The sequence below is a fragment of the Ceratotherium simum genome, chromosome 5 (assembly GCF_057802395.1).
Source record: "Ceratotherium simum simum isolate JZ-2026a chromosome 5, ASM5780239v1, whole genome shotgun sequence".
NCBI classification, from domain to species: Eukaryota; Metazoa; Chordata; class Mammalia; order Perissodactyla; family Rhinocerotidae; genus Ceratotherium; species Ceratotherium simum.
This window is the reverse complement of record NC_141904.1, coordinates 52360614-52386807: the sequence shown is the minus strand read 5'-3', so window position 1 is coordinate 52386807 and position 26194 is coordinate 52360614. Positions and strand designations below refer to the sequence as shown.

Genomic DNA, 26194 nt, shown 5'->3' with positions numbered 1-26194 from the left:
GGGCTAGTGGAAAATCTATGATAGAGTGACTTATTCTAGGAGAAGAGGGGCAATCCTCACTGTGTCCTGGCCATTTCTCTCTCTCTCTCTCTCTCTCTCTCTCTCTCTCTGTTAACCATGATCCAGCACTGGCCTGAGGTCCCCAGTGCATAGCCCATAGCCATGAGAGCAGGCTTGCCTGGTTTGAGAGTCACTGCCTGGCAAAGAAAGATACTTGCAAATGAGAAGTAAAGCCCTTGTGGGACTCAGGATCCTGATGACAAGAGAATGGTGACAAGTATGTACAGTTCCTGCCCTGGAGGATCCAGGTAAAGACTTAGGGAGTTATTACTCTGGCCTATGTGTTCCCACTAGGCAAACATCTAATTTGCTGCCCACTAAGCGCAGGCCTTGTGGCGTGGACATGCTTGCTCTGGGCTCAGCCTCTGTTCTGAGACAACTCTCTTTCCTTCCACACCTGGGGGTGTGTGTCCAGCTTCTTGTTGCAACCTGGTCTGTGGCCTGAGGCTCTTCTGTGTCCAGGTAGCATAGGGTCCTGGTCTGGCCACCAGCACCTATTTGAGCTCTGAGCCCATCTGTGCTCTTGGCTAGTTTTGAGATTGCTCCACATCTCAGGTGAAGAAAAGCCACTGATGATTCTGGCCCTGGAGGCCAAAAGGGCACTCTGAGGGCACAGGTGCAGGGGTCCAGGTAAGCCACATGGTTTTGGCATGTGCAACCTTGAGGTTAGGAAAGCATCTTCAGCCAGAGTCTTCATGACCTTTGTGGTTGAGCACCTGGTGCTGATGCCTACCAGGCACTGAGGTCATGGACTCAGTATTTGGTGTCCTTGAAGAAGATACAGAGGGGCCAGCCCCATGGCTTAGCGGCTAAGTGCGCGTGCTCCGCTGCTGGCGGCCCAGGTTTGGATCCCGGGCGTGCACCGATGCACCGCTTGTCTGGCCATGCTGAGGTGGCGTCCCACATACAGCAACTAGAAGGATGTGCAACTATGACGTACAACTATCTACTGGGGCTTTGGAGAGAAAAAAGGAAAAAAAGGAGGAGGATTGGCAACAGATGTTAGCTCAGGGCCGGTCTTCCTCAGCAAAAAGAGGAGGATTGGCATGGATGTTAGCTCAGGGCTGATCTTCCTCACAAAAAAAAAAAAAAAAAAGAGGACACAGAGCCATGTCCTCTGTGATGAGCAAGGGAGGAACAGTGGAAGTGGGGACAGCAGACAGCACTTAGTGGGGAGGTGCAATGACAACAGCTTTGGAGGGACATGTTCTGATGGGACAATAGGTTGTATCGTTGGGGACTGAGTGTGCCCTAACTCCAACAGATGGAGGTGGGGGGGGGAACCTAAAAGGAGAGGGACTGATATGGGGCCAGGTTCTGTGTGGCAGGTAGGTTTACCGTGGTCCTCATACAGGTATTGCTCTGTGTTAAAATTAACTCAGGTCACCATGTCTGAGGCTTTGGGCCAGGGTCATATGGGTCCGAGCCTGGTTCTTCCATCAGCTTGTGGAGCAGAACACAGGGTAAAACGCCACTATCTGAACAGCCTCTGTTCTAAGGATTGCCCAGACTCACAGTATAGTTGGATGGGCTTGCGATGTATAAGACAGACTCAAAGCAGCTGCTGCCCAGAGTGGCTGGACTCAAAGAGGACTGGACTCCCTTAGGGTACCCAGGGCTTCCCCTGGAGAGGACTGTCTCTGGGAAATTCACTTTGCCATGGCCTGTCCTTTCCCTTCTTCTTGGGGCTTGCTTGGCTGCAGACCTATTCTGAGCAACAAGGAGAGGTCCCTGAGGGCTCAAGTTGAGAGGGACTAAAGGGGCAACAGGGCCTGCTGAATTCTGGGGCTGGTTGGGAGGAACCCAGGGGAGTAGTGGCCCACAGTTTGCACACAGCAGCCTGAGTTTCCATAATGGTGGGCTCAGGGCAGTTGGCAGCTGGGGCCTCTTTGAGGGTGGGCCCTGGAGAGGGAGAGATACAAACTAGGATCCAAACTAACAGGATCCAAACCTTAGCACCAAGCCAGATGTGCGTTAAACAGTGAGCACAGGAATTGGTCAGGACTCTGGACAGATAGACAGGACTAGGTGTTGGAGTGTGGCTCAGCCTTGGCCAGCTGCTTAGAGACGAGGGTCAGACACTCAGGATGGGAACAGAAATGGGGGAAGGCCACCTGGGAAGAGGAACAATACCTTTTTCAGCCACAGACAGATTGGGATCACTGCAGGGTTTGCAGGTTCCGACCACTTGCTGGAACAGGGCCCGCTGGAAATTTGGCAGCTGAGAGAAGGAGAAAAACATCAAAGAGGGTAAAAACAACCAGTTACACCTTGCGGGGCAGTGTTGTGGGCCACAGTAGGCAGGACAGTCCAAGATCAGACGGGGACATCAGAGCAGTGGTATGGCTCATGCTTGAGACGTGTTGAGAACTTCAGGCCAGCTGTAGGAAGACTGTCCAGTGCTATCTGGCTCTGACTGCTGCCACATGCAACATTTGAGACACCACCCTCCAGTGTCTGGCTAGGCCCCAGGCTCTCTTGTGCATGGCCAAGAAAAAGAACATAGGCACCCGAGGGCATCTAACTGCATCCTCTGTCCTGCCAGGGAGAGAGACCCACTGGCAGAAAGGTTTTAGGGACCCTTTTACCCCTGAGCACTGACAAGTTTAGCCTCCTGGAGATCCACCACACAGGCCCATGTTAGCACTGAGGGGAAAGGGCAGCACTCAAGCCTAGAGTCACAGACAGGACCCACTGTTTTGATGGGCAGCTGCCAAGCAGACCTGCTCCCTCTACCTGGCAGGGCTGATCAGGCACTGGGATGTACCGCTGAGAAACTCCTGGCACTCTGGTACTAGGTAAACAGTTGCTTGGAGGTGACTTTCATGGAGTCTGATTGAAGGGCGGGGCAGATTGGACAGGGGAAGGAGTTAATCCCTGCAGTTTCTTGTTCAAAGCCCCCAGGCAGGGTATTTGGAGAGCTGTGCAAATGGTGTGGAGAGTAGTCCCAGCAGGTAGTGAGGGGCTTCATGTGGATGGATGGATGAAAGAGGCAGTTTGCTCCAGTGAGGATGCCCTTCACACACACTCAGGAATGAAGGCCATCCTCCAGACTCATGTCCACCACTGCCTTCTAGGGACAGGAAAGAACCAATTTCCTCTGTCAGACTGTTTAGGAGTCCAGGAGGCTGGCCAGAAACACAGATAGCCACACAAGCAATGGTGGTTGCAACTCTGCTGCCATTCTACCCACAATTATACTCCGTCAGGATTGCTGGTCCTCAGATTCACTGCAGTCTCCATCTAAGAGCTCAGCAGCCTTCTGAGGGTCTTATGGCAGAATGCGGGAGGAATGTAGAACAATGCATAAAGCCTAGCAAATGCAATGAAAGAAGTCCCAGGCCAACACATTTGCAGCAGAGGGCAGTCAGTAGGCTGGGTGTACTACCTGACCATTCTCTAGGATGGCTGCTGGATACATGGCACTGCTTGGGCGGTCCCGGTGGGTGGGCAGCAGCAACATCATTTCCCGGGCGTGGCGGTACTTATCTGGCAGAGAGGGAGAGCCTGTAACCAAGTGAGAACAATCACGCACAGATGACAAGCCACAGATGGAGGGCCCAGTGGGCAAGCATCCTTGGGGCCAGGGAACCAGGGAAGGTGTCCCCTTGCAGTTGGGATGAGGATGAGCTTGGCAAGCACAGAAGGAATGAAGCAGAGCCTGGTCGTTACATGGTGGTGGGGGCTGCACCTGGTGCTCCAGCCAAGGCAGACATAGTGCAGACTGGGGTGATGCAGACCCACTGACAGAGCCCCCTCACCATACTCAGAGGCAGATCATGAGGACAGTTGAGGACTGGAACCAAGCCCTTGTGGCCCCCTACACCCAGCACTCTTGGCAGATGGGTATGGCCTGGATGCTGGGCTCTCTCAGGGGGCCCAGGCATGGGCACAGGCCAGCTTGCAATGGAGCCATCACAGAGACAGAGACACTCAGATAACATAGCGGCACAGTTCTTACTTGACACTGTGTCTCTACACACTTCCTTTCTCTAGACACCACTGGCCCTGTTCTCAGCTGGCCCCCTACCAGCTTTTCCCAGAGGCTTCTACCTCCCAGATTCCAGGCCCCCAGTGTGTGGCCTCTGTCTTCCTGGCTGTCCTACTGCAGCCCTAGAGCCAGACAGGCTGGGGGCCCAGGGCCCTGCACACAGGTGGCTCTACAGGGTTTCTGAGAGTTGCCCTTCAGTGAACTTGGGGGTCATGGAGCTAGTCTGGGAGTTGTGGGTCTTTAACCCAGGCTCTTGAGTTGACTTGGTTCATGTTCTTTTCTTGTGAGGCCTCTGCAGTGACCTCTTCCAGCCTGACGAGCTGTTATGGGGGCCACACCACGCCACATGTCAGCTCCCCATCGATGCCGGCCATAGCTATGGGCCCAGGAACCTGTCAACCCACGGTCCTCGAGGAGACCTTCCACAGAAAGAGTGAGAATAACTTGCTGGCTTTCCTCGAGAATGGATAATTTGGAAGGCCCTCCAAATGTCACTACTCATTGTGCCAGACACCAGATTGTCCATGAGAAACTAGTGGGGTCTTCTGGACTCCTCATGGAAGGATCACCTGAACCCTAGTGGCCCCTACTTGTCCACTGGCAGCCCCTGGCTGGCTCAAGTAGTTGAAACGTCTCTCTGTGGTGTGCTTTTAGTGAAGCTGGGCTCCATCTGAAAGGTGAACTTGCAGCTCCGGAGGCTCTGTGTCCCTGAAACCCAGGGTCTCTGGGGCCCTCCTTTGAGTTTGCAGTGCAGGCTCTATCAGGGCATAACTAAAAAGGTATTCTGCAGCCAGCTTGCCCAGGAGTCCTTGAGAGATTCATCTGGTACTCACTGTAGTTCAAGAAGATAAGGCTTAAACACCTTGAAGAAGTCAGTATACATAAAAACCTTACTGCAATTACTATTTATGTAAACTTCTTCCACAGCTGGTCTGAGTGATCCTGTTTGTAGAACCTCAGGGCTGGCTTTAAGACCTAGTCTTAAAAATATCCTTCACCGGTAAGGGAACGAGTAAAGTATGCTTTTTTGAAACACTAGGCCTGAATTGCTACTATTTGATGATTTTCTTTACTGATTTCAATGTTTTCTTTTAGAACTTTTGCTCTGAGGCAACATCGAGAGAATGATCGTGTAAAGAAAAAAGGAAAAGAGCTCCTAATCTCACTGATTTCTATAGTGCCTTCCCAGAAAGAAACTCCAAATGCTCCCTGAGCCCTGCGAGTCACAGCTCTGGATGGGGCTACCCTCCACTTAGCGTGCACAGAAAGAAGCACAGAAAGAGACAACAGCACCTTTACACAAACTCAGTTATATCAAACTCATATCTAATACCCATTGCACATCAGGCATGCAGTTGGAACATGGTATACTGCCTTGCTTAGGCTGGCTGTGGTCCCTGACTTCATGGAGCTCACAGCCTGGCTCACCAAGCCAACCTCAGATCTATGTACCCAATATCCTGATACACGTTGCGGGGCTAGGATGGAGGGACAGCAGCCTGCAGGCCACAGGGGCTCTGCTGAGGATTTGTATCTGTTATGGAAGGCCATTTGGTGCTACAACAAAGGGTGGTCTGTGCTACCCACTAAATTTTCCAACTCTACCATCTCACTTCCCTCCCACCGCCCTCCGCCCTGGGCAGCCAATCCCATGGTAGGAGAGAGTGATGGCTACTGTTCATGAAAACTTTTAATTACCACAAGGGCTTTCACATCACAAGACTTCTGAACTACTTGAGTTGTAGTCTGGTAAACCCCAGGGCCACTAAGTCCCAGCATGACTGAATTATTTTAGGAGGATCCATCACAATCCCCAAGTTTCCTAGCCCCAATCAGTCTTTTGACCACCAGGAGGTGCTGCCGACTTACAAGACTTAAAAGACTGTGCTTTGCAGGCCATTTGTCTTGAAGGTATCCAAAGCAACAGAAACTACAGCAGAAGAGTGTCAATGGGCATGGCGAGGAAGGCCACCAGTGTATTTAGTGTCTATTCCAGGAAGGGAAGGGGCTTCTATCAGCCTTTCTCTCTATGATAACCTGGAATTTGGCCATTGGGATAGCTTGTCTCCAGAGACAGCAACCATCAATGCCTTCCCTCCCAAAACACACATGCCACTCCTCACATCATGAGGTGGAGTCTCATTCCCCACCCTGGTATCTGGGTTGGCCTTAGTGACTTGACTAGACAACAGAATATGGCAAAAGGGTCATTCTGGGATTTCCAAAACTGGGTAATAAGAAGCCTTGCAGCTTCTGCCTGGGTCTCTTGGAATGCTTGCTCTGGGGAAAATCAGCTGCATGCTGTTAGAAGCCCAAGCCATGGAAAGGCCATATGTAGGGACTCAGGTTGACAGCCCCAGCTGAGCTCCCAGCTGATAGCTATTATCAACTGCCAGCCATGTGAGTGAGCCATCTTGGATGTCTAGCCTAGTTGAGCCGTTAGATGATTCCAGCCCCAGGTGACATCTGACTACAAGCTCATGAGAGAATGTAAGTGAGAATCACTCAGTGAGCCCTGTTAACCCATAGAACCATGAGAGATGATAATAAATTGTTGTTTTAAGCTACTAAGATTTTGGTGTGTGTGTGTGGGTTATTATGCAGCAACAGATAACCAAGCCATCTGAAATAAAGAGGGATTACTTCCAAACAGGGAGAAAATAATTTCTCTCTATTCAACTCTGACGATGCAAGAACCATGCAGATGCCTCATGGAGCACTCACAATAGCTTGATGAGTGAACAGAGATCATTAAACAGTTAGCTGGAAGGACAAAGGTGGTAGCAGCCAGCCTATGAGGTCCCTGATGGCATCCTTATTTTTCCAGGGCACTGAGTACCAGGCACAGCCTAGAGAAGTATCTGAGCAGTGTCATCCTTTGCTGCCTTCTGTTCTTTATCAACAATCACGGTTCAGAGAATACCCACACAAAGACTTAGGGATGGCTGAGTATATCTTAGAGAGTGTTCAGGTTAGGAAAAAACCCACACAACAGATTAGATTACAAAATCTGTTTCTGTACCTCTGTTCAGGAGCATTTACTTTAAGACACTGCAAATGCTGACCTCTACACTATAGTATTCATGGCTAACTTCTCAGGGTTTCCTTCTTTTCTATTCCCGAAGCCATCTTTGAAAGTGCCTTCTTTATAACACAAATCACTCTTCCTTCTTTATGTCTGCAGCCTTCACATATGGACAGATCTTCAACAAGTACCCCTTTGTTGGTTCAATTATCTTCTTTAACACTAGGAATGCCTGCTTCCAAATGCTGGCTCCCCTTTTCTGAGTACCATAGTCCATGTTAGGAAGGCAACCACGGAAGTGGAATGGGCATCAGACTGAGGGCTGGAGGGTGTAAAGACTTGTACTTCAAATTCAGCTTGGCCATGAACTGTTTGATGGCCTTAAACCTCTCTCACTGGCCTTGTCTCCCCAACAGGAAATGTGGGGTTGGGCTGGACGCTTCAGGTGCAAGTACGTGGCTGCACCTGTTGCAACCTTATCCCTCTCTGCTGTCTGCTGAGGCTTTTCCTGGTGGGCCACTGCATCTCTCCATCACTTTGTCCCTGTTCTCTTTATCACTCCTTTTGTGGGCCTTAGAGGTTTATGTGCTTTGAAGAAAGAGATTTTTTTCCTTAATGACTCTCCATGTCATAAATTTGTGCTATTTCTTTGTCTTCATAATAATGAGGAGAACAAAGAGACTCTATCCCTCTGAAGCCTGGACGCAACAGCCAGTTGCTGGCTGGCAAGCTCAGATCACTCTCTTCTGTTACTACCCTGGCAAAGCCAAACCTGGGAAGCACTAGATCTTAGTTACCACAGCTAATTTCCATTCCACTGCAAATGTTCCTATCTAAAAGGACAGAGAATCAGACTGTAACGTGGGAACAAGGAGCAGAACGTGTAAAAGATGCTAGTTCTCAGAGAATAATATTTATCCAATGGAATAAGAAATCAAGCAATAACTGGCAAAGTAAATAGCTTTTTATAGAGCCATCTCTCCTGATTAAGCCTTTCCCACCTGAAGAAAGTTTTTTTGGTTGTTGTTACTGTTTTAGAATAACATTTCCCATTTTAATTTTAGCCTTCAAATTTAATTTTCATACTTTGTCATCATACTTGATTCCTCAAGACAAGACTCACTTTTGCCTTAACTTTGATCTTTATTCTTCAAACATTTCAATGGAAAAGAACTGAGCTTTCTCCTAGGCTGTGTGTCCCCTTAACTGAGGTAGAGATGCGATGGCTGGTGACCTCAGAGGCAGCACGCCTGCCACCAGTGCTCAAAGCAGGGTCTGAAGCCAGCCAGAGAGAACTGGAGGTAGGAACCCTGAGTCCTTACTGCTGAAAGCACAGGTGAACATTTTCTCAGTCACAAGGCCACTTTCAGACACAGCCACAGAGGAGAGGAGGTCTAGTGAGGTACATGAGGCCCTCTCCTCTCCCTTCTGCAAGCAGCGCCCTGCCATCCTTACCTCGGGCACTGGAAGGGGCAGAGGTAATCATCTGGGATGGTGCTGAGTGAGTGGAACTCAGGCTGGAGGAAGAAGGGCTTGCCTGGGACGAGGACAGAACAGAGACGTTGGTGACTGAGCCCTGGTACCTGGGATTGGGATACGCGAGCTGCAAAGGGAGAAAAATCAGCAGGATAGAGGTCTGTATGGCCAGGATTATAGGACTGGCCCAGAGTTGGCATCTTCATGCCATGAAGTGCCCAGACCCAGTATATGATGCTGTACCCTGGGAACTGATGGAAGCCAGGCTGATGGTCAGCACTAAGGGTCACCCACACCACCCATGGAGCAGGGCTGTTGGGTTGGCTCTAGTGATGGTGCCCATGGAGGAAGCAGCATTTAGCCATCAGGAATGCCAAGCAGGAGGGCACTTTAGCAGAGGATCTTTCCCCCGGGGATCTCTAAGAGCAGCCAAGACTGAAGCTGGATTTCCTTCTTGGGAAATTAGGCCTGGGAACTGTGACATGGGAATAGTGTGGAGGGAAGGCAGTTTTGCTAGCTCTGGATGTTCTGAATTCAGCAACTACGGAACTAGGCAGAGTTGCCAGCCCTCATATCAGATCAGCCAGCAGAGAGGTGAGTTCTCCAGGTACAATGCCCTGGCCCATTCTCCTTGGACAGCTCTGGTACCTGCATGTGGTGGTAAAGGTCCTCGGGAGCCTCGCCCATGGAGCTGTCGCCCAGCATCACCACGTTTCCCGCTTCACTAGACGCATGTGAGGAGAGAGAGGATGATGAATGGCGGCCTGTGCCCATGAAGTTCATAGGGCTGCAAACAAGAGTGGAAAATAGGGAGAAGTCAGGCCTGGAGCTGAGAAACCATCCTAGGTGGTGGGCAGACAGTAGAAGGGGGTGTGCGAAACAGTCATCCCCAGCCTCAGCCACCACTGGTTTGGAGAGTTCCACAGCTAATGCTCATACCCATCTGAGGCCTGGAGCAGTTCTGAACCCCACCCCGCTGCTCAGGGGCCCCTCGTCTGGGAGGGCCAACGGTAGGCTGGCATAGTCTCTACTTAGAGTTAAATTGTTTGTGGCTACTCAGTCTGATGACATCAGCAGTTTCTCAATTAGGAGGAATGAGAGAGAGATGCTGAATCAGGTCAAGAATCCCTGATCCCCCGTGCTATGGGGTATTAATCTGAGCAAGCGCCCAACCCCCCGGGATCTGCTCCTATGTCAGGGGTGTCTTCCCGGTATGGGGAAGCTATCAAAATAGCTGGATGTGACCCATCTGTCGGATTCCTTCCACATCTGTGGCCACAGGCTTGCCAACAGCTCTCCTCTAGCAATACTAGGCAGCCCTCATTCATTCATTCCTTCTCTTTGCTGAGTGCTCACTCTGTGCTGACTTGCTGCTCACACTGGAAAACAAACCCAAGTGAGGGGGTCCTCTCACTGGCTCCTCCGCTGGCCTGGCTTTCCTGCCTTGGAGGCTTTGAGTATCCTCAGTTGAGCCCAGGCAGACTAGGACTCCTGAGTTCAGAGCAGCCACACCTTGATGTCTACATCACCATATTGTTCTCTTCCTTAAAACTGATTGGTGATCCTCATTCACCTTGGGATCAAGTCCAAAGGCCTAAATGAACAATGCCCATTCAGAGCTGGTCCTGGCCCCCTTCCATGCCCTGCAATCCTGTACTCCAGCCACTTGGTTCTACTTGTAGTGCTGACCAGGCTGGCTTGTTCATATCTTGAGGCGTCTGCACATGTCAGTCACTTTGCCTGGATCTTGCTCGATAACTCTCCTAACCCCAACTCTTTTCTGCTTAGCAAACTTCTATTTATTCTTCAAGACTTACCCCAAATGCCCCTTCCTCTGTGTTCCCACAATACCATGTATACTCTCCTGTTACCCAGGATAGGGATGCACTGGATGCAGAGCATGGGTCCTGCGTCAGGAGCTGTGTAAGTGTTTGCTGTATTCATGGGTAAGAGGGCATGTGAGTGAGTACACACAAACACTATTTTGGACTTCTTTTCTCTGACTCTCGACATTCAGACTTACCGCGGTGGAGGGGACCCTCCCCAGTCTTAAGGCCGTACCTGTGCCGGTGGGTCATCTTGATGCTCTCGGGGCTCATGGGGCTATGGGATGCTAGGACATTTCCCCGTGGGGTGCTGCTGCTTGAACATGCAGGACTTAGCTTGTCCAAACCTGGAAACTCCTGTTGAGAAATTAATGTCCCCTTCACCAGAGAGTAAACAATAAATAAATAATTAAGGGGTGAGAGGGAAGAACAGGCTGGTGTAGAAATGTAAAAGGAAAAAAAAGAATTGTATACTGTTGGCTGAATCGGAACTGCTGACTTCTTTTGGGCAACGACCTCTTCACGACTAAAACACCCTCCTAACTGCAATGGAGCCTAGACTAGAGGCTGTGAGGCCCTAGGTTGACCCTATTAAGAGAACCCATCTGGAAGAGTCGCTCTGAGTTCATAGGAGTGTGTTAACGGGCTTTCTCACTACAGAATAAGTAGAACAAGAGCTGGGAAACAGGAGAGAAAGAGCTGATTATGAGCTGTCAGTCAGTGGGCACCTCTTACATAAGGACTGGGGTTGGGTTTTATTGGATTGCTAAATGGCCCAGCTCTTTGTGACCTGGGTTAAGTTGTCTGTGACACAGTCTATGGGAGATAGGACACACAATCCTGATGTAAGTAATTGAAAAACAGTACAGTTCTATTTTAGCATAATCAAATTCTTATTAAGTATGAAGACATCTCAGCAGAAACTTTTGATCCCAAACCCTCTTGGGTGACAGCACATTGGTTCGTGTCCCTATTTGCGACTCTGAGGAAACAAAGCACAACTATCCAGGTTTCCTTAAGTCCTTCACAATCTGTGGACCCTAAGTCCACTGGGGATGTTTCTGAGCTTGCCCTGAAGCAGCAGCAGGTTTTCCACCCCCACTTCCAAAGCATGCAGAAGGCTCAAATGTGCTTCTACAGCTGGAGAGGACACCTCCATGTGTGCCCCGGAGACCCTGACAAATGTGGCCGAGCATTTTGTGCTTTTTGCTGCGTGGCAGAGAACACTCCTGATGGCCAGGTTCTAGCTTGTCTGGGTCACCTGCTGTGATGGAGAAGTTTGTACACAGCAGAGAGCAGCCATACCAGCAAGAGACACAGTAGAATGAGAGGTAATGGAATACCCTTCAGATTCAGTGACACTACCCAAGTTCTTTACTAAATGGACATCCTAATTTTAAGGGGAAGATGTAGACTTTCTCTGCATGTTTAACCTTTAAATACCATGGAGAAATCATTACAGAAAGGAGAAATTTCAGGCACTATGGGCTTTTCTCTGGAAAATGTGCCCACTTCTCAAACTGCAGACAAGCTTCTTTTTCTCTTTCTACATTTCCTGCTGTCCACATTTGCGCAGAAACAGGCTTAGACTTGCACTAGGGGCTTGGAGGGACTGAGATGACCAGAACTCCAGCATCCAAAAACAAAGCAAGTCAACCCCAACACACCAGGCCCACTGAATCTGAGTGGTCCAGCCTCCTCCCCAGAGCCTCTGTGGCCAGTGGTCATCCCTAAAGGGCAACTTCTTGTCCATGATGGCCTTGCCCCACACCAAACAGCTCTACTTCCCTTGCCTCCCTGCCACTTCTACCTAGTGATCCTGGGTGATGAGAAGAGAGCACCAGGTAATTGGGCTCACAACCCTTGAGATCTGGCAGCCAGCCTGTTTTAACAGGTAAGTTTCCCTAGAAAACACTTGCAGTCAGCCCCATGATTGAAAATGGGGTGAGGCTATGTGAACAGGGGGCTCAAGACTACCTGAACCCTATTCTCAGCCAAGTGGTATTCCCTGGAAGAACCCCGAAGGGAAACTAGTCCTGAACACTTGCTTCTGTTTGTGTGCATGAGTCCTTGGGCAAAATCCTGCAGTGGAGGCCTAAGAGCCAGGCCAGAGTCAGGGAGACTTTCCAGGGCCCGGGCCAGCCCCAGAACCTGCCTGACTCCTCTAAGAAGACGAAAGTACTGCCTGCCCTAGGCTTTCTCAGACGTGAGCCTGGCTCGCCAGACATGTTAGAGGAAAAAAGAGGGAGGGAAGGAAGGGAGCTAAAGGGGAAAGGTAAAGAGAAGGAAAAGAGAGAGAGAGGGAAGAAAGGTTATGAAGATGGGAAGGGAGAGAGAAGGTGGGAGATGAGGAGAGAGGGGTGGTTCAGGCTATGCCTTACCTCTGCAGGTTCTTGGGATAAAAAATATTTCCAAAGAGACCCCTATATGTAGGCCGTATACTTTAGCTCTTTTCTTCCTCATGTGAAAACTTCTCTTCACCAGCACAGTGGCTTGAAAAAGCATTCTTTGCCCTTGCATCTGACTTCTTAGTGAGGGAGTGAATGAGGGGATCCTGGGCATCCTTCCCCTGGATAGAGCACCCACCTCTTTTCTGCCCCTCTGTGGTAGGGATAGCTTTTCCTTCACATTCTCCTTCCCCGTCCCCCACCTTTCTTTTCGCTTATTGCACAGGTCTGGAGGAAGTGACACCTGGTTCTACTGCAGCAGGGGCAAGACAGGGGTCAGCTTACGTGGTAGAGACTGGCCCGCATCATTTGGAACTGATCTATCAGTTTCTTATGCAGAGGGCGCATTTCTGGGTGCACGAACTTCTCATGAACTGCCAGTCCAACTCCAAGGATATGGACCTATTACAGTGACAGACAAGGCCACTCTGTTAGCCAGGGAGCAGCCCTTGAGAACTCCAGCCATCCTATTATGCATAGCCTTTTCCTCCTGGCCCTTGGCCTCCAAGCCCTGCAAGACATACCTGCTCCTGCATAAGCTCCTTGAGCTGGGTGATCTTCTCAGCATCTCCTGGGTGCTTGGTGATGTAATCTTTATCAAAGAAGGCCTGTGAAAGGAAAGGCCAAGTCAGGAAGACTCTTCCCAGAACTACTACTTAGATGGGGCCCAAGAAGCTTGAGTTTGAAGGTGCCACCTGACAGGCAGCCAGGCTGCCTCCTCACAGGTACACACATCAACACACCTCTAGCCTGGCCTGCTTGAACCTCCTGCAGTCATAGGTGAGTTTTTTGTATTTAATAAGGACTGATGGTGGCCAAGTCATCTAAGCCTGAATGCTGGTCTCAGTCCCTCATGGAGCCTAGATAGCCCGGGTAGGGCAGGCAGAGCCAGTGGTCAGAGCCAGAAGGGCAGGCAGAGCCAGTGGCCAGGGTGTCTAGTTTCTTAGACAGCCCACAGCTCGCTTCTTGTTAAGTGCTGGGCTCCAGGGCTCCTCCTGGATGCCACTTAACATCCTTCCATAATCAGATGGATTACTCATCTGTCCGAGTTCAGAGAATAAAAAGGAACAAAAGGCCCTACCAGAGAGCTGTGCCACAGAAATAGGGAGCTTAAAGCCTCATCCCAGGACCATCCTCAGTCAGCTGAGGCACAGCCGGGAGAGGCCTAGCTGGGAAGGCTGCCCTAGGAGGCTGGAATCTCAAGAAGAGGAGCCTGAGAACCACCTTCCCAGCCGGGCTGCCTGTGTGGGTTTGGTCTAGGGCCCCAGCTCACCTCTTGGTAGCGTGCAATGCCTCCATTAACTGCTGCATCGATGACGCCATTCAGGCACATGCTGAGCAGGTTGATGTTGCCATGTACCTGCTTGTGTTGATACTGGCTGATCAGGGCCCGCAGCTCCTGATTCTTATTCTCAACCACTTGGATGGCGTTCTCCAGAGGGCTCACCTCCACCTGGGGGCACACAGAACACAGTGTCATCCCAGGCACAGTGATAACCCCTCCCTCATCACAGTCCTGACAGCAGGGAGCTAAAACCTGGGATGCTGATTGCCACCCTTGTTCCTGTGGATTTGAGACTCCCTGTTTCTAATGTTCTCTTCTGATTTGTAGCACTTAGAAGTGAAGAGCACCAGTTCTGAAGTCAGAGAGCTCTGGCTTCCTGAACCTCAGAGAGCAGTTTCCACATTTGTAAACTGGGAGATTAAAAACATCTTCTGCCTAAGGGTGTTGTGAGGTTTAAATGAGAGAAGGTGTACAAAGCCCCCCGCACAGGATTGGCCTGTGGGAGCCTAGGCCAGGCAGGTGGCCAAAGTTCTTTCTTTCTTTCTTCAGTCCTTAGAGAAAGGTCCTGAAAGCCAGGGCTGAGGGAGCAGCTGTGAAGATCAGCCCCATCTGAAACGTGTCTCACCAGTTCCCTCCTCTCCACTTCGAACCACCGAGAGATGCCGGGCAAGCTGTGGGTCAGGGTCAGTGTGGTACGCTCAATCCACAGGCTCTGCAGGGAGGGCACAGGCAGGTAGAGGCCATTAGGCAATTTTTGCCACACCCCACCTGCTTGAAGGATGAGACAGTAACAAGTTCCCAAGAAAGTGAGGCTTGCCCCTGGCCTCGCTATAAGCCCTGTCCCTGCTTTCCTAGATTTGTTCACCTTGAATTCATTCTCCTTGTCCTTGGGGCCTTTGTGAAAAGGCCTGTCATACCGGAACTTCCTCACATTGTTGACACGGTAGAAGCTCTTGACGCGATCCGGGACCCTATCCATCTGTAGGACATCCACATAATCTGGAATGGGCGTCACTGCATAGATCTGCAAGTCTGGGCAGGAAGTGAAGGGGAAACCCAGACTTGCCAGAGAGATGGACCTGAGTGGGTGACCCCTGTCATCCCCTCAAAGGAGAGAAGAGCATAGTTGCCTGAGTTCCCTACCGGCAGCAGCAGCATCTCAAGGGTCAGATCAGATCCAAGCACAGTTAGACCAAATCTCCCTATCTGCACCCCTCCCTGCTACAGTGGTGAGTCTCCTGAGCACTCAGCCAAGGTAAGATGTCAACAGCCAAGTGTTCTCCAGTGCCCCTTTAAGAAAGAAGGGGAAAAGGGTCAGGAGAATGCAGGTGACCACTCCTCAGAAGTGAGAAAGCTGCAAGGGCCTGAGCCTGCCCACTGGAGGTAAACTGTATTTACTGCAAAACAACCTTTTAATAAAATGCTCTTTGGGGTCTTTGTGGGGAGATAACATATGGGAGTTCTTCTGCCCTCCCCTCTCTGGAATAAGCTTGCCACAGACATGGCGACTGTCAAGAGGCTTCCAAGGAAGCCGTGTGAGGGGGATGAGAGGCAGGCCAGTGTTTGCATTCAGACTTCCAAGTGCCATCTCCCTCCGTCTCTTTCCCCACTCCCTCTGCCCCCATCCCTGGGGCTCTGCCTCAGTCCTCCTCATCAAGATGAGAGATAATAACATGCACACGGGAGTGGAACAGGGCACAAAACTGGTGGTATCCCCATGGCAAGAGTCCTGGTATGACCTCAAATCACCCTGTACAGTGATTGTTCCTGGCTGCCTAGGCAGGACCCTCATAAGGCAGGGTGGGGACTAAGGTGCTGGTAGCAGCCAGCCTGAGGGATGAAGGTCCCCCTGAAGCCCTGCTGATGACTAGGCCCCCCATGGCTAAAGGCATGCCATGGCCTCCTCTGTAAGGCACGAGTGCCCTACTACATATAGGCTTAGTGATGAGGGTATACTCTGGTTCAGGACTTACTGGTAACCTAGCCTGTAAGGCAACAACATGGCAGAGGGGCAGCTGACTAGGTGGGCCTCACCTCCCAGGGCCCCAGCCCTCCTTCCCCCACCAAGTGTCGAAAGATACACTGGGCGTCACACTGCAGGATGGCGTCGTCAGGGTGGTTGGGGTGCTGCATGGCGACGGCCTGTGGGAACTCGCTGAGCATCCTCTGCTGGAAGGCCTCCAGCCTCTCGTAGTCGTGGCCACGGCACACATATTCTTTGTTCTGCCACAAACATGAGAGCACACTCTATGCCTTGCCTGTAGCCCCCCACCTCCTCAAAGGTGTCAGTAGTTACTCATTTCACAAACATGTCCTAGGAGTCCCTGTGGCAGGCATGAGGCACAGTACTCAGTTCCTGTCCTAAGGGAAATGATGGTCAAGAAGGGAGAGGGACAGAAGAAGGGAGAATTGCATTGTGATGTGGCAGCCCCAGGGGCAGGGCTCAGGCTGCAGAAGCTTGGAGGAGGGAGGGCACCTTATCCGGGAAGGGGTACAAGGTGGGAGGTGGGATTTTGGAAAAAACCAGGCCTGAAAAGAGTCTTGAAATGTCCACCTGGGTTAGCTTCATAGAGAGGAGTGGGGAAGGGCAATCTATGTGGGTGCAGTGACAACCAAGGGACAACAGCCAAGACAGGAAAAGGTGCAGCTAGACAGAAAGTGCATGTGGAGAACTGGTGGGAGGGTGACTGAAGAGACCTGCAGGTGTGTGCCAAGGGGTGATTGCTAGGCGTTGCCACCAAATAATTTTAAAAAGGGAGGGTGATCAGGTATGTGCTTTGAAGGATCCCTTTTATCAGCTGGGAGAAACAGTCTAAACATTGCTCAGCATCCAGTAGGTATTCAGCGATTAATTATCGCAGCAATTCCTTTGCAAATGTGTCAGCAGAACAAATTGATATCATTCTAACTACGTATTTTGTAAAACCTTGTGTTACATCATATTTGGTTTGGGTTAGGTCTCAGTTTTTCTCCCTGTGGACTGAAGCCAAGACAAGGCACCCTCAACTCTGCTGCTTTGTCTACCTCACAGTTGGTCAAGAGCGAGTGGCTGCAGATTCCTCTGAAGCCCTCTGGTGACATCTGTCTGCCCATCCAGCTGCCTCACCAGATCCACTTTCATAAAGTGGTGTCAAGCTATGGCAGCCCCTTCTGGCATGCCTTCAGAGGAATAGAGAGAAAGAAGTTCCACAGGGCCAGCCTATGTTTCCCGGTACAGGGATGATCACAGGCCAGGCCTTGGAGGACCTCAGCCTTTTTGGAATAGGATTTCTGCTCCCTTTTCACTTCCCCTCTTACTATGGGAGAACTCAGCTAAGGCTGGGCCACATGTCCAGACAGATAAGAACAGAATGGCAACACTAGAAGGGAAGTCAAGGTCAGGAGGAGCAGGCTGGCTTCTCCAGTCGAATAGACAAGTCAAAAGGCAGAGACATTTCTAAGTCCCTTGATTGATAAACAGAACTGACAAAGAAGGTAATTGTGAAGAATTTGTCTTTTCATATCTACTCACAAATGTACAATCCTCACCAGTGTCTGTTCATAGGTCAAATGAAGAGAAACAGAAATTCCCCCAAGAAGGGAGGGCTAGATGTTTTCCTCTCTCTGTGCAGATTAGTAGATAATTACATTTGTGAAGCGAGGTAGGCAGATGGTCCAGAGAAACCAAGCTGACAAAGCTAAAGCAATAGATGGCCTATGTGTTCACAGAAGGTGAGGGAGTAGCTTAGCCTTCTGGGGAAGACCCAGCAGAAGGAAGGCACATAGTGTTGACCTTGAGGATGGTTGTCAGTTTCAAGTGTGCTCGAGTGAGAGCCCCAGCATCCCCGCACAAGACAGATCTGGCTGCCACTGCTTTGCACTTTGTCCTTGCCATCTACAAGGCAAACAGCTACCTCCACTGGGACTTATTCCATTTGGCACAGACAAACTGAGCAGCTGAGGGAAGGGAAGGCAGCATGTGGCTAGACCAGGCAGATTTGTATGCCTGAAACATAGCTCCTAGGGACTGCGCCCTGCATGGCGATAGGCATGGACTGACCGGTAACATTTCCTAACACACGTTGTTATTCTTCCTCCATTACTGGCACCCTTGAAACTACTTCTGAACACTCAGACTGCCACTTGCAAGCATTCTTTGGGTAGCTCAGATGCAGGTTCTATGTCAGGACCTACCCGTCAGAAAGCTCTGAGAGCCCTGAGACACTGATGTGTCCTGTGACATGAGCATGAGGGGTGGGAGCCAGATTGTACTATGATGGAGACCTCCTATTTGGCAGGAACAGAAATGGGGGCCACCAAGGCGTAATTTTGTAATATCCAAAATAATGATGTTCTGGAGTAAAATCTGGTTTATGATGTACAATTGTGGGACTAAACAACGAAAATAAAATGACAATAAAACATAATTTGCAAAGATAAAATGAGAAAGAAATAAGCTACCAGGCAAGAATCATTAGTTTATCAGAGGACTTTCTAAAGATGCTTTTGGTTTCTAATTCTTGTAAAATTCGTTCTTCCTCTTCTGCAGACCTCCACCTCAACTGGTGTGGTATGATCTATGCTGATGAAGGCAACAAATATGCCATTTCTGAAATGCCTGCACTGGATGATCCCTAAAGAGTGAAGGAGGTCCTCTACTCATTCACATTCTGCTACCAGAAACACTCCTGTGTAATGGAATCAGAGCCTTCCTGGGGATCACAATTAGGCAGAATGTGCTTGCTGACCCTGTCAGTATTACTAGTTCCTACAGAAATTATTTTTCCTTTTACACTAGAATGATTACTGTTCAGGAAATGTGCAAGTTGACCTACCTTACATCTGAAATGTGGTTAGCCTGGATTCTGTTGCTAGCAGACTGGCTTTTTTAAAGTAGTCATTAAATCCAGTTGCCCCTCAATGTGATACCAAGCTTAGTGCTCATTGGCTAAAGCAATTTCTCCAATAAGACAGGATCCCAAACATATCAAAGGGATCCCATGAACTTTCCCAGCTGCTGGTTGAGACTTGTGGACACTGAACTTCAGTAAGATATTGGAACTGGGGACAATCAGAGCTAGTCTCAACTGCAGCTCCAGGGCCCTTTCATCAGCACAGATTCATTTAGGTCATCTGAGAATAATGAATCCCTATGGGCTACAGCTTACAAAATCCTAGGCTGACTCCTCGAGGAGCCTCTAGGTGGTGCTGAATAAAGAAGAAAATCACAACTGTTCAATTGGTGTTAATATGTCTGTGCTGAGTCATTCTTTTCACGGTTTATACTCCGCCTCAGCCTTCTAGGGATTGGTGGAGAGAAATGGCTGTCATCATCCTGGGCCAGAGAACTGGCTGCCTAGAAAAGGCTTTCCACAGCCAAATCCAATGTTTGGCAGCTCTCACAAGCCCCAGGAACAAAGGGGAATGTCCTCTGGGTTCTCTCAAATCAACTCTTCTCTATCATGGCTGCACAGCCTACAGTGCAGCCAGAGGGAAGAATCATCAATCTTAAAGGACAAACCTCAAGAGGCTAGCCTGCTGTTGAGGTCAGGGCTGTACTGGTGTCCTGTCTGGCTAAGAACAGTCACAATGGAGGATTCTAGGCACTGGAGGCAGAAGTTGGAAGATTTCTAAATATTACTATGGGACATTCTCAGACCCTGGTCATTTCCTGAAGGAACTTGGCTGATTTGGTAAGAAAACCACCCTCATACATTACAGACAGCTACAAAATAGTACAGCAGAGTTAAATAGAGTCTAAACTTGGCAGGCTGCTCAGTCAAATAAAGCCAAATGCCTTTTGTTGACTGGTCAGTCCTTCAAAAAAAGAAGTATTCAGTAGAAAAGGGAAAAACGTAAAAACGAGAAAACAGGTTATAAATGAATTATGTGTAAATGACGTAAGTTCTTATGACTATCTGAATGGACTCACCCGAAGGAAGAAAGGAAACTTCCTGCCATAGAAGCCAACTCGAAAGAACTCAGGCTCCAGGCGCTGCTGCTCCATGATGTTGTCATAGTAACTGGCCTCCATTTTCTGTGAATGAGAAAGGCAGTTGCCTTTCAGGTTGACTTGACTGCTAGCGGTGTCCAAAGCAAGTACTTCTAGGCCCAAGTAGACATTGTCTTTTGGAAAGAGAACATGGCAACTCAGTCTAGATAAAGAGTGAGCCCCTAGCCATGATCAGCCTCTCCCAAGGAAGCTGCATGATGGAAGAGCAAGCCGTCCTCCTCTATTGTCATCTGACGGTGGGGTGGGGACAGGCCTGCCTACTGCAGTCCTGAGAGGCTGCTCTGAATGTCCTTCCCAGTTGATGGACCTGGCCCCACAGAGACCCAGGCTTCCTGCACTTTCAGGGGCACAAGTTTAACATGGATTTTTTTTCTCCAGGTATTTCTGGTTCTGACTGATATTCACTATGCCAACTGACCCCTGGCTAGTGTTGCTTATAGGTGGCTAACAGCAATTCTCAGCACCATTTTGCATCAGTCCAACTGCATTGCTCTTGTTCATCTATTATCTGACTAAAGATGCTAATAGAGTGAGGAAGGCTCAATTGCCAGCATCACTGGTACTGGTTACAATGTAGGAGATTTTAAACTTTAAAGGTTGAACTAATATCCATGATGTCTGGCATTACCAAGGTCAGTAAGTTTTTTAGTCTTGGCTGACCTGGCTTTACACTCAGAAAAACTCACCCAACTTTGATTGGGAAGGGAGCTCTAATGCATTCAATCAAGCCAGCCTGCCAGGAAACAGAGGCCTTCAAGGACCAGTCAAGAGGTCACTGCTAGAGAACCATACCTATTATATAGGCCCAAATCCCAACTGGGATCAGGGCACACAGCAGAGCTAGCCACACTGACAAGGGTACAGGAGGAGGGTGAGCTGAGATTGTTGACCTCTCTTTGCCAATGAACTCACCAGCTGTTAGGATTCAGAACCTGGCACCAGGAATCAGGAAAAATTTGGTGGAGACCTTCAAAGTGCATGGGGCATTTCGCTTAATTTTTGAATATTTTGCTTCAAAGAAAGGAGTAAGAACAAGGTGCTTGAAAGTGACCACAAGCCAAAACAGGGAAAGATCTTACAAAGTTTTCAGATGAAGCATCCCTGAACAAAATCATTTCAGGAAAAGCTTCTTCATGAAGTCAAGCTGCCACCTCTTCCTTGAAACCTCCATCCTATCCTGCATACGTTGCTTCTCCCTTCCTTGAGCACCAGTGGCCCTTGGGTCTCGATCATACAATTATTTATCAAGTGTGTGTTTGGTTCCCCAGTCAGACTGTAAGCATCTCGAAGGCAAGAACCTTGGCTTCTGCTTCTTTACTGTCCATAACACTAAACCAAGGGCTGGGCCCGCAGTGAATGCTCACTCAGAAATTGATGCCAGCAGAGTTCTGGCACCTCCAGCCAGGGTTAGGGTAGGGGAAGGGGCAAAGCTCACCCGAATCCAGCTGAGGCTCTGATAATCGTAGAGGCTCTCATACTGACAAGCCAGCTCCCTGCACAGTGGGATCCCAAACTCCCAGCTCTGCATCAGAAATAGGAACAAAGCTTCAGCACCTCGGGCATCCTTGGAAAGCCCAAGCCCACATCAAACACATCAGAGAGCACAACAAAAGGCCTGCTGCAACTCATATGTCACAAAGAACGTATGCTCAAAACCAATTTGTGGAGCACAACACACAGCACTGTGGCTTTCTAGCTCAAGGCACAGCTTTCAGGTTTCTACTCAAACGTCTCCACCTCCAAGAGACCTTTCCCTGACTACCTTGTCAAGGATAGGCATTTCCCCACCCACCCTCTGTTTCATTACTTTGAAGTTATCTTATTTAAAAAAAGTATTTACTTTTTTATTGTATTAGTCTCAATCAGATGATAAACTGCATGAGGGCAGGGACCCTGTTTATTTACTTTATCCTCAGAGCCTAGAACAGTACCAAGCATAAGCAGGTACTCAATAAAGATTTACTTAATGAGTTAATGAAGGAAACAATGACTTTTAAATTAAGATCTTTTAAGCTCAGAAACAAGTATGGAAACCAAGCAGGAAGTGGCTACCCAAGGACTTGATAGTAGGACTGCCAATTTCCTCTACAGAAAGATTCAAATCTTAAAGTAGGCTTCAGATGATCCTTGCCTAGTCAGGTCCCAGGCTGTTTCTGTGGTGTGGCTCCTGTTACGGTGACAGGCCCATCTAACAGGTGCCTGAGAAGGGCTGCAGTGGTCTTCACTAAGGGGCAATATTGTTCATTTTCTTCTCTTTTTAATATACTGCTTTCTCTCTTGGTTAGATTGGGAATCATCAGTTTGCTTAATATTTTAGCCACGTTTTTCTTCCCAACTTCTAAACACTAATTAAAGATTTTTTATTACAGGAAATTTTAAGCATATAGAAAAACAGAATAGAAGAATGAACCCCTAGGTACTTATCACCCAGCCTCAACAATGACCAACTCATGGCCAGTCCTGTATCATTAATACTCCATCCACTTATTCCTCCCCATAGTTTTTGAAGCAAATCTCAGACGTCATGTAATTTCACCCATAAATATTTCAGTATGAATGTTTAAACAATAAGGACTATATATATATACATGTATATATGTATATACGTATATACATGTGTATATATATATATATATTTTTTTTTTTTGTAAGGAAGATCAGCCCTGAGCTAACATCCATGCCAATCCTCCTCTTTTTGCTGAGGAAGACTGGCCCTGGGTTAATATCTGTGCCTATCTTCCTCCACTTTATATGGGATGCCGCCACAGCATGGCCTGACAAGTGGTGCCTCGGTGCCCGCCCGGGATCCGAACCTGGGCCGCCAGCAGCGGAGTGCGCGCACTTAACCACTACGCCACAGGGCCAGCCCCTGGACTATATTTTTTAAAAATACTATTTGAAATAGCATCAAGGAGAAGAACAATACTATTTCATTTGGGACAGTGTTTCTCAAAAAGAGCATATTATTTCTATCCTTTGAAGACATTAATGCCATATGGATTGAAACTGCAGGACCAATTAAAAACATTGAAACAAACCAAAGAGAATTTCAAATCGACCCTGTCTCCTTGCCCAATACAATGCCTCTGCCTCAGTGAGCTAGAAAGCCTCTTGTACCCCCACACTACAGCTTTCAAGGGGGCACACGTCAGTCCTCTGCCTGGCTCCAAGAGCTGCTTGGGCAGGTTTCAGCCAAGGGTCCACAACAGTGTCTGCCCGGCAGGCAGCTGGCTAACCAGCTGAGCTGTGTGCAGATTTCTGGCCAGCCTGCCAAGAGCACGCCGTGGAGAACTGCTTATTTAGGTGATGAGAGCCCCATGTAGGGCTAAAGGCATTCTGTCTGCTGACAGTAGCTCCCAGTAAAGCAAGTCTTCTCCCCTACTGGGATCAATGATCACCTGCCTTGCTGGTATCTCTGCTCTAATTTGTAGCCCTGCTGCTCTAAGCCCTCCCTCAACCCCCCACTTATCTTTAGAGTGAGCCAGGACTAAGAGTTTTAAGACCCTCTGCCAGCCTTGAGGGGTTGTGCTGGAACACTGGTGGGCTGGGGGCTTTGAGAGCTGCCTCTGAATGCAGGTAGGGGGCCGGCCCCGTGGCTTAGCGGTTGAGTGCGCGCGCTCCGCTGCTGGCGGCCCGGGTTTGGATCGCGGGCGCGCACCGACGCACTGCTTCTCCGGCCATGCTGAGGCCGCGTCCCACATACAGCAACTAGAAGGATGTGCAGCTATGACATACAACTATCTACTGGGGCTTTGGGGGGAAAAAAATAAATAAATAAAAATCTTGAATGCAGGTAGGGAATGTGCTGCAGGTACAATGCATCCCCATCTATCTACATCTTTTCCCTTGATTTCCTTCCTTCTGGCAGGAGGCAAAGCAACTCTAAAACTCCTTACCAGTGTCTGAAATCTAATCACTTCTACCAGCTCTGGCAGATGTGTGCTTTTACAAATCTTAGTTGCCCCCTGACAGGGATGGCACAAAAGTTGCACTGACTTAGGGCTCACTTTAATCAAACTGGAAAGGAAGGCAAAGGCCTGGGACTCCAGACTGGCAGTCTTTGTATTTCTGTTTACACACAACATATTAGAAGCAACAGACTCATCATTCCCTCAAAGGAGTGTGGGAAATAGCAACCCTCAGGCAGGAGAGCCCAAGCTCACCCCCAAAGAGAAGGCTGTTCTGGTCCTGACGGTCTGTATGCCAGATACATAGGGGCCAGCGGACTCTGTCCAGCTTCTCTTCCTATCTGATCCCTCTGCCCTGTGATGAAGGACCAGCTCCCATCTTCTCACCTTCCCTTCCTTCTTTCAACTCCCACTCAGCCACACCCTACCCTTTGGAGTGTCCCTCTCTCCCTGGTAGCCCGGGAGAGCTGACCATCTGTGGACCAAAGCCCAGTTTACCTTGGAGCAGATTCCCAGGTTAACCACCTCACCATTGGAAAGAATGGCTCAGGGCTAGGCTACGGCCATGAGTTGAACTTCTGACTCAGTCCCTCTGGGTACTCAGGAAATAAACATGAGACCAAAGGAGATTGAGTTGTCTAAGACAGATAACAGAGAGTTATCTGGGAGTGTGTGGAAGAAAAGTCAGGAGGGCGTGGCTTGTGAGGCAGGGTGCGCTGGCAGTGCTGAAGGCCAGAACCCCTTTATCTGCCCCTTCCCTGGAGTCTTCTCCTTTTCCTGTCCTCCTCCTGCTGCGAAGGTAGCTTTTCTCCTCGTGCTAAGAACCCTACAGGAGCACTTTTCCTGCAGCAACCAGGTTTTGCTTTCTGGAACCATTAAAAAGAACCCTGAATGTTTTCAAGAATTGGTTAGCCCTATTCACTGACTCCATTAGGTGCTGAGGCACAGACACAGAAAGTTGGACCTTCTGTATGAGCCCAAGAGAATGAATCTGATAAACATCCCTTTGAGGATGAGCTCATGAAAGGGCTCACTGAGTGGTCTGTACTTAGCATAGAACTTGCTCCCTCAGCAATTCACAGCAAAGGCAGGGTTACTAGAAGGAGTGGGAGATCCCTGAGAAAGTGGCCTATGGAGCCTCCCAATCCTTCTCCCCCTCTTGCTGATCCACAATACTCAGGCAGGTTTTGCATTTCATTTCCTTGTCCATACTAAGCTTTAAACCAGCTTTTCTAAATACTACTGTAGTGTGGGATACAGAAGGTGTCATTAATGCTCATATGTCCCACTGGCAGGCTCAATCAGATGAGGATAATACTCCACTCTGTGCCCATGGAAAAAGAAGAGAACTAATACAATAAAAGCACTCATGCATGCTCTACCATGCTTACGACGTTCCTTCTGAGCTGGGAGAGCTTGCTGGGTATGTGGGTAAGCTGCAGTTCCAAGTGAACTGGGTGCCAGGAAGATAGCCCTAAAAGTGTGCTAGCATGGGGCCGTAAGTCCAGCCCTGGACTAGCAAGGAGAGGAGGCTTTGGGCCAGCACTGTGGATTAATCATATATGGCTGGCTGAGAGCTGAGCATGGGCATCCTTTCTGGGCTGCGTTACACGAGAGCTCCTGGGGTTTTGGAAAGGTTCTTGCTTACCAGTGCATTCTCTACATGGGTGAATGTTTTTGACAAACACAGAAGTCTCTTATGTTATGTAAAACTGATGAATGTTTTCTGATTTATGGGCAAAAATCATTAATGTTTAAACTTTTTTTTTTTATGATGAAAAACTCCTTTTTCAAAACCATTTCCATTCGAGTCAGGGGCTCAGCCACTGCAGTTCCCTGAATGGTCCTATTTCAGCTTTCTAAAATATACTCAAAGCTCAGGAATGAAAGAATAGCTTCAACAAGTTACACAATCTCAGGCTACTATGGCCCACATCCAAAAATAAGTGCTCCCACGGCCCCACAAGGAGCTCTCCCAGAGATGGGAACAGGATGGTCAGAAATCCCCAAGGAAGCCTGAACCAATGCTGACAGTGCCTGCTAATCCTACAGAATTGAGTTTGATGGAGAATAACCCCAATGAGAGAAGCCCAGGCTGTGCTGTGAGGAAGGGAAATCCAAGACAAGAACATGTCCCAGTAAGAGGCAGTACAGGCCTCCTTTGGCTATGGTTAAAACCCATTC

The 26194-nt window shown here is 49.1% G+C and overlaps 1 protein-coding gene across 9 annotated transcripts in view; it reads right to left on the bottom strand.

Annotated features, from left to right (window-relative positions):
- The window catches only part of DOCK3 (dedicator of cytokinesis 3), a 448733-nt gene that overhangs the window by 7033 nt on the left and 415506 nt on the right, over positions 1-26194 (bottom strand). For 7 of the 9 annotated variants that reach the window (XM_087431091.1, XM_087431098.1, XM_087431095.1 and 4 more), the window contains 13 exons: positions 21538-21624; positions 20022-20126; positions 16192-16333; positions 14976-15142; positions 14736-14822; positions 14099-14278; positions 13350-13433; positions 13111-13227; positions 10614-10735; positions 9201-9339; positions 8532-8679; positions 3449-3567; positions 2194-2281 (listed from right to left, as the gene is read on the bottom strand). In XM_087431091.1, coding sequence (XP_087287217.1) covers positions 2194-2281; positions 3449-3567; positions 8532-8679; positions 9201-9339; positions 10614-10735; positions 13111-13227; positions 13350-13433; positions 14099-14278; positions 14736-14822; positions 14976-15142; positions 16192-16333; positions 20022-20126; positions 21538-21624 — 1585 coding nt within the window. The remainder of the gene's footprint in view (positions 1-2193; positions 2282-3448; positions 3568-8531; positions 8680-9200; positions 9340-10613; positions 10736-13110; positions 13228-13349; positions 13434-14098; positions 14279-14735; positions 14823-14975; positions 15143-16191; positions 16334-20021; positions 20127-21537; positions 21625-26194) is intronic. The other 2 variants (XM_087431092.1, XM_087431096.1) reach the window with 2 other exon arrangements.